Source organism: Helobdella robusta (genome assembly GCF_000326865.2).
Source record: "Helobdella robusta unplaced genomic scaffold HELROscaffold_199, whole genome shotgun sequence".
Classification (NCBI taxonomy): Eukaryota; Metazoa; Annelida; class Clitellata; order Rhynchobdellida; family Glossiphoniidae; genus Helobdella; species Helobdella robusta.
In genome coordinates, this window is record NW_008704077.1 from 9905 (window position 1) to 16844 (window position 6940).

Genomic DNA, 6940 nt, shown 5'->3' on the forward strand with positions numbered 1-6940 from the left:
ATATACTCTCTCATAACATCAACAACATCTACAGTAGCCACACAAAAACAACAACACCAACAACAACAACACCAACAACAACAGCAACAACAACAACAACAGCAACAACAACAACAGCAACAGCAACAACAACAACAACAGCACAACAACGACAACAACGACAACAACAACAACAGAAATAACAACACCAACACCAACAACAACAGAAACAACAACAACAACAACAGGTGATTATAAACGTTGTTGATTTGAACGATAACGCCCCATTCTTCGACAAATCAGAAGTTCGATTGAACATTACCGAATCAGAAATCGTCGGCAAGAAGTTCTCTTTAGCTCGATGTTACGACTACGACAGCCCTGCCAATGGTGTCAAAGGGTTCTCTTTGGTACCAGACACTGGAGAGTTCGCGATATATCAAACTATTTTCAGTCGGGGTTTTTGTTTGTGAACTAAGGCAAAAATAATTGTGATAAGTCATTAGCATTAACTAATTAAATGGTTTATTGGTCATGATTCATTCATTCATCGAGTCATTCATACATTCGCTCACTCATTCATTCACTCACTCACTCATTCATCTATTCATTTATTTATTCATTCATTCATTCGTTCGTTCATTCATTCATTCATTCATTCATCCATCCATCCATCCATCCATCCATTCATTCATTCATTCATTCATTCATTTATCCATTCATTCATTCATTCATTCATTCAGGCGAATCTCATGCAGACGTCTATCTGGTTATAAGAAAGTCGCTGGATCGGGAAACAACTGCAGAGTACACACTGACGCTAACCGCAACGTCCAATCATATCGAGCGTCCTCGAAGCAACGACCACAACGACGATGACGTCATCAACACCCACAACAACAACAACGACTACAACAACTACAACTACAACAACAACAGCAGCGCAACAACGACATCAACATCATCGGATAGAAGAAATTTGAAGATGTACATAAACGTAGTAGATGTTAATGATAACATACCGATATTCGAAGAGGACGAGTACCGGTACACGGTTTCGGAAAACGTCGAAATCGGTACGAGAGTTTTGAGTGTTGTTGCTAAAGATTTGGACCTTGGTGTAAATGGCCAGGTTATTTATGGCTTAGAAAAAAATTTAAATAACGCAAATTATAAAAACAGCAACAACAACAACAACAACTATGCTGATAGCGACGACAACAATAGTAACAATGAAGAGGAAGAGGATTGGGACGTGTGGGAGTATGACGAACCCGGCGGTCCGGTATTTCGAATCGATCCAAATACCGGTTCTATAACGACAGTCGGTATTTTGGATCGGGAAGAGAGGGAGGAGCATGTTCTGAAGGTATCGGCTCGGGATGCTCAGAGTGCAAAATCAAAATCGACGACAGTGGTGAAAATATCGGTGGGTGATGTGAACGATAACAGACCGCAGTTCCAGCTTAAGAGCACTCTCCTGCGAGTGAACGAGAACACCAAACTAAAAACTCTCCTCACGTACTTCACCGTGAAAGATGCAGACGTCTCCGTAAATACAAAGCTCAACTGCTCGACCGACAGTTCGGTATTTAGCCTTCAGTCGGTTTTCCCGACAAAGTTTCAACTAGTTACATCGGATGTAATTGACCGAGAGATCACACCGACTTATGAGGTGAAGCTGTCGTGTGACGATGGTGGTCATCCGCCTCTCACTGGTCAAGTGACCATCAATATATCGGTCAACGACGAAAATGATAACAAACCGATATTCGAGAATCGAAATTTATTTGCAAGAATCCAAGAAAATGCCATTCCTGAATCTGCATTGTTCACCGTGCAAGCCAGCGACGCCGATGAAGGAGAGAATAGTCAGGTGAGTTACGGTCTGTCGGTATTTGAGTACAGCTATTCGAATACCGGTAGAACCGGTTATCGAAACTCGAAAGTTTTGTACTGTGGAGATGATGATGACCCCCGCGACGATGGTGATGATGTTAATGGCGGGGTAGCTTCAAATGATTACAACAACAACATCAACTACATGAGTAACGCGTACGGCAATCACATCAACAACAACATCATCATCAACAAAAACATCAACAACAACATCAACAACAACAACAACATCATCAACAACAACAACATCAACAACGACAACATCAACAACGACAACATCAACAACAACAACAACATCAACAACAACGACATCTTCGACATTTCGTCACATTTGACGATAAATGAAAAGACGGGTGCCGTATTTGTCTCGAAAAGTTTCGATCGGGAGAAAATTGCCAAATTATGTTTTCTCATAGTCGCGTACGATCACGGATTTCCGGTACAATCTTCGTCCGTGGAAGCCATTTTGGTTATTGATGACTTAGATGACGAGGTGCGTTCGTTCGTTTATTTCTTTGTCATCCTTGTTGTTTCTTATCCTTTAACTTTTTGTATCTTTTATTCTTAATTGTGGTTTTATCGCCCTGTATAAAAATCCAACATCAACATTGTGGTAGATGACAACAGACGTCAGCATAGATACAAAAACATACAAAAACATAGATACAAAAAAGTAGGTACAAAAACATAGATACAAAAACATACATAAACATAGATACAAAAACATACAAAAACATAGATACAAAAACATACAAACACATAGATACAAAAACATAGATACAAAAACATAAAAAACATAGATACAAAAACATACAAAAGCTATAAAAACATAAAGACCAGCGTAGATACAAGAATGTGGCGAGGTTGTATTTTTTAATCAGTTCAAATTAAACAATAAATCAACTTGTCCTAGCAGCCACATAAATCAAAAACACTAAATACTTATGGAAAAATTTTATGGAAGTCTTGTTGTATTTTGTTTTTTGTTTGTTTATGTTTATTGTTCATTTTAAATTTAGTGTGTTTTTTGCTTAAGATGAGGCTTTCCATTGTTGTTTGTGTTGTTTTTTTACGTTGTTTAAGTTCTTTTTTTTATTATTTTGGTTTTGCTATTTCGTCTATGTTTATTGCAGCGCTTAATGTTTATCGCTTTGTTTATAAAATTGTTTATTTATTGCACAGTTCGCCTCATACTGTTTCTCCGCGTTTACAACTTGATTTACAAGGTGTGATGATGACGATGATGATGACGATGATGATGACGACGACGATTATGATGACATTGTTGTTATTATAATTACCCCAATAAGAATCATCATCGTCATCACTACCACCATCGTCTTCATCATCATCATCATAATTATCACCACCATCATCATCAACAGCATCCAACTTTTGAAAGCCAAATTTATCAGTTCAGCCTGTTGGAAAATTTGAACCCTGGCGCAAGCGTTGGAAAGGTTCGTGTCCGTCATAATATTTATTATTATAATTATTATTATAATAATTATAATTAATTATGATTATAACTATAATTAAAATTATAACTATAATTATTAAAATTATAACTATAATTAATATTATTATGATCACTATTTTAGTGATTATTATTATCATTGTAGTTTTGTTATAGCTGTTATTGGGCTGGTAATATTTAAAGATCTATATAATAGATGCGAGTATGGGATACCTGCTTCGATCGTTCGTACATTCCTTCATTCATTCATTCACTCACTCATTCACTCATTTCTTTATTTAATGTTCCATTCAATAATGCAACCTTTCAATCGCTCATGTTTTAAAAGAAGTTTCATTTGTAACACATTTGTTAATTATTTTAATAAGTTATTTTAGCTTTCATTCTTTTAGACAGTCATCATTGGCTCGTTCGTTCATTCGTTCATTTATTCGTTCTTTCGTTCATTCATTCATTCATTCATCCATTTATTCATTCATTCATTCATTTATTCAATTTTTAATGATCCATTCATTCAATTTAATTATACATTTACATATTTGTTAAGATCAAAAAATACATGCGTCTGTATTTAAATGAATGTATGTATGAATGTATACATGTTTGTTTGTTTGTTTGTTTGTTTGTTTGTATGTTTGTATGTATGTATGTATGTATGTATATATGTATATATGTATGTATGTATTTGTTTGTAAAATTTTTAATCAGTGTTAGTGCTTCTTAGAACATTTATTTCTTTGGTTTCAACTCCATGGCTAATTAATATTAGTATCCGTTGTTGAAAATATGCTTTGTAAGTATTTTAGTTTGCATGCGTGTGTGTATGTGTGTGTGTGTATGTATGTGTGTGTGTATGTATGTGTGTGTGTATGTATGTATGTGTGTGTTTGCTTGTATGCATGTCTGTCTGTCTGACTGTCTGTCTGGCTGTTTGTTAATCAAACAGGGCGAACTTTTTTCTGTTTTTGATGTTGATGCACTTATTTGATTGTATTTTTTTGTGGGTTTGTATGTATGCGTGTGTGTGTGTATGTGTGTGCGTGTGCTGTGTGTTTGCGTGTGTGTGTATGTATGTATGTACGTTTCTTCAATTTGAAATATTTATGTCTCTTTGGTTATACTTTTATCAATCAGTTTTATGAAATTATATAGGTAAATAGATGGGTGTGTCTATGTATGCGTGTGTGTGCGTGTGTGTGTGTGTGCGTGTGTGTGTGTGTGCGTGTGTGTGTGTGTGCGTGTGTGTATTTATGTATTTATGTATGTGTGTGGTTGAATACAATATCTGCCGGCTTTTCCTGGTAAACTCTTAGATGAATTTATTATTTTTATCTTTTGCATCCATTTCTTAGCTCTGTTGTTGCGGATGTTGTTGTTGTTGTTGCTGTTGTTGCTGATGTTGTTGTTGTTTTTGTTTATTTACATTAGGATGATGCTCTTAGCAAAATTGACAATATGTTATGAGGACTTCGGCTGTTGTTGTTGTTGTTATTGTTAATAATAATAATAATAATACTGTTGTTGTTAATATTATTAGGTGACGGCTCATGACGCAGATAGCAACCCCCAATTCAATGGCTTCTACTACGCCATGCCTCAGTCGTCACATGACTTCCGGCTCGACCCGGAAACAGGAAATATATCATCTTTAATATCTTTCGACCGCGAAACGACGGAAGTTTACTTCTTTGACGTCACAGCCTGTACCAAAGATACGAATAATTGCACGTCCAGCGCCCACGTGATCGTAAACATCGTTGATGATAATGATAACGCTCCTAGGCTTATATTTCCGGATGAGTTTTCTAATTTTAGTATCTTTGTTCCGTGCTTCTTCCGGCAGGGAGACAAAGTTTCTAAAATTAGAGCGCACGACGCCGACGACATTGGACCAAATTCCAAAATAACTTACACATCCCTAGACTTTAAACACTTTCGCCTCAATGATACTTCCGGTTTGATGACCGCAACAAAAGATATTCTAGCGGAAGACGGCAGCATTTTAGATTATCCGGTTCTAATTCAAGATGGCGGACGACCGAGTAAGAGCATTCGAGTTATGATTATGATCATTTTTAATTCATCAGCCTCAGCGTTTGTTGACGTGAAAGAAGATGGTGGTGGTGATGCTGATGATGATGAGGCATTGTTCGAGAGCAGGAGAGGACTGAGTAACATGCACACCATCATCTTCATCACCGTCCTGTCCACCATCTTGTCCGCCATTTTGATCATCGCCATTTTGTTTCTAGCTAAAGGTCAGCCGTTTCCGGTTCATTTCACTTCCGGCATTGTTGATGACGTCAACGGAAGAGCGGCCGCTAAAAAGAGATGCGACAAAAAGAAGAAGAAGAATAAGATTAAAATTGAAAAAGTTAATAAATCTCGAAAAAATAATGCTACTACTGCAACTTCTAACTTGGCAAATGGCATTACCAACGCCAATAATCATATGACCAGTAGTAATAACAACAACAATAATAATAATAAAAATAATAATAATAATTATATAGCGCAAACAAAATTATTATTATCATCCTCATCGTCACCACCACCAACCGCAGACACAACCATAGAATCATACAACAACAACAACAACAACGCCATCAACAACATCAACAACAACAACAACTACAAAGACAGCATCAACAACTGCAGCGTTTTAATTAAAAAAAACAACTACAACAACAGCAACAACAACATAAACAACATCAACAACGCCATCAACAATATCAGCATTCCTGATATGAAAGACATTAATTACAACAACAAAATGGCCCACCTGCAAGGTAAGTGCTGCCATAAAAACATCAACAACAACAACAACAACAACGTCAACAACATCAACAACAACAACATTGTTACTGATGATGATACCGACTCGAATATCCAACTAATCGTAACTCGTAAACTGACACCGGTTAGTTTTAGAAATTTCCTGATTGCAAAGATGATGATGATGATTTTGTTGTTGTTGATGATGATAATGATTTTGTTGTTGCTGTTATTAATGATGATTATGTTGTTGTTGTTAAGCATGATGATGATGATTTTGTTGTTGTTGTTGATGAAGAAGTAGGCGATAATGACGATTTCGAGCGCGATGGTAATGTTCAGTTAATTCACGATGATGTTGAAAACATTCAACAGATTCTTATCCAATCAAATCGCGCCACACCAATGACGTCATCATCAAATGAGTTCAACTTTCCTAGTCAGCCACAGCAGCATCTGCAGACGCAGCAGCTACAACATAATAATCATCTTTTTCTCCATCAAAAACAACGCCATCATCATTCTCTTCCTCACCATCATCGTCATCAACAACAACAACATCAACAACAACATCAGCAGCAGCAACAACATCAAATTTTGTACCCATTAACATTCGGAAAATTCGCCAAAGATGATGATGATGATGTTGTTGGTGGTCATGATGATGATTTCATTAATGATGATAATGGTGATGATGATAATGGTGTTGGAGACGGATTGAATAGAAGGTTAAAGTTGAACGAGTTCTGCGATAGCCCTGATGTACTAGGTGATGTTGTTGTTGTTGTTGTGATGTTGTTGTTGTTGTGA

General features: G+C 36.5%; 1 protein-coding gene across 1 annotated transcript in view; it reads left to right on the forward strand.

The window, feature by feature from the left end:
- The window catches only part of HELRODRAFT_117237 (hypothetical protein), a gene marked incomplete at both ends in the record, with an annotated part of 6020 nt that extends 342 nt beyond the window's left edge, over nucleotides 1–5678 (forward strand). The window contains 5 exons of the mRNA XM_009016924.1: nucleotides 207–389; nucleotides 1544–2062; nucleotides 2126–2371; nucleotides 3264–3338; nucleotides 4893–5678. Coding sequence (XP_009015172.1) covers nucleotides 207–389; nucleotides 1544–2062; nucleotides 2126–2371; nucleotides 3264–3338; nucleotides 4893–5678 — 1809 coding nt within the window. The remainder of the gene's footprint in view (nucleotides 1–206; nucleotides 390–1543; nucleotides 2063–2125; nucleotides 2372–3263; nucleotides 3339–4892) is intronic.
- Between the last annotated feature and the right edge of the window lie 1262 nt (nucleotides 5679–6940).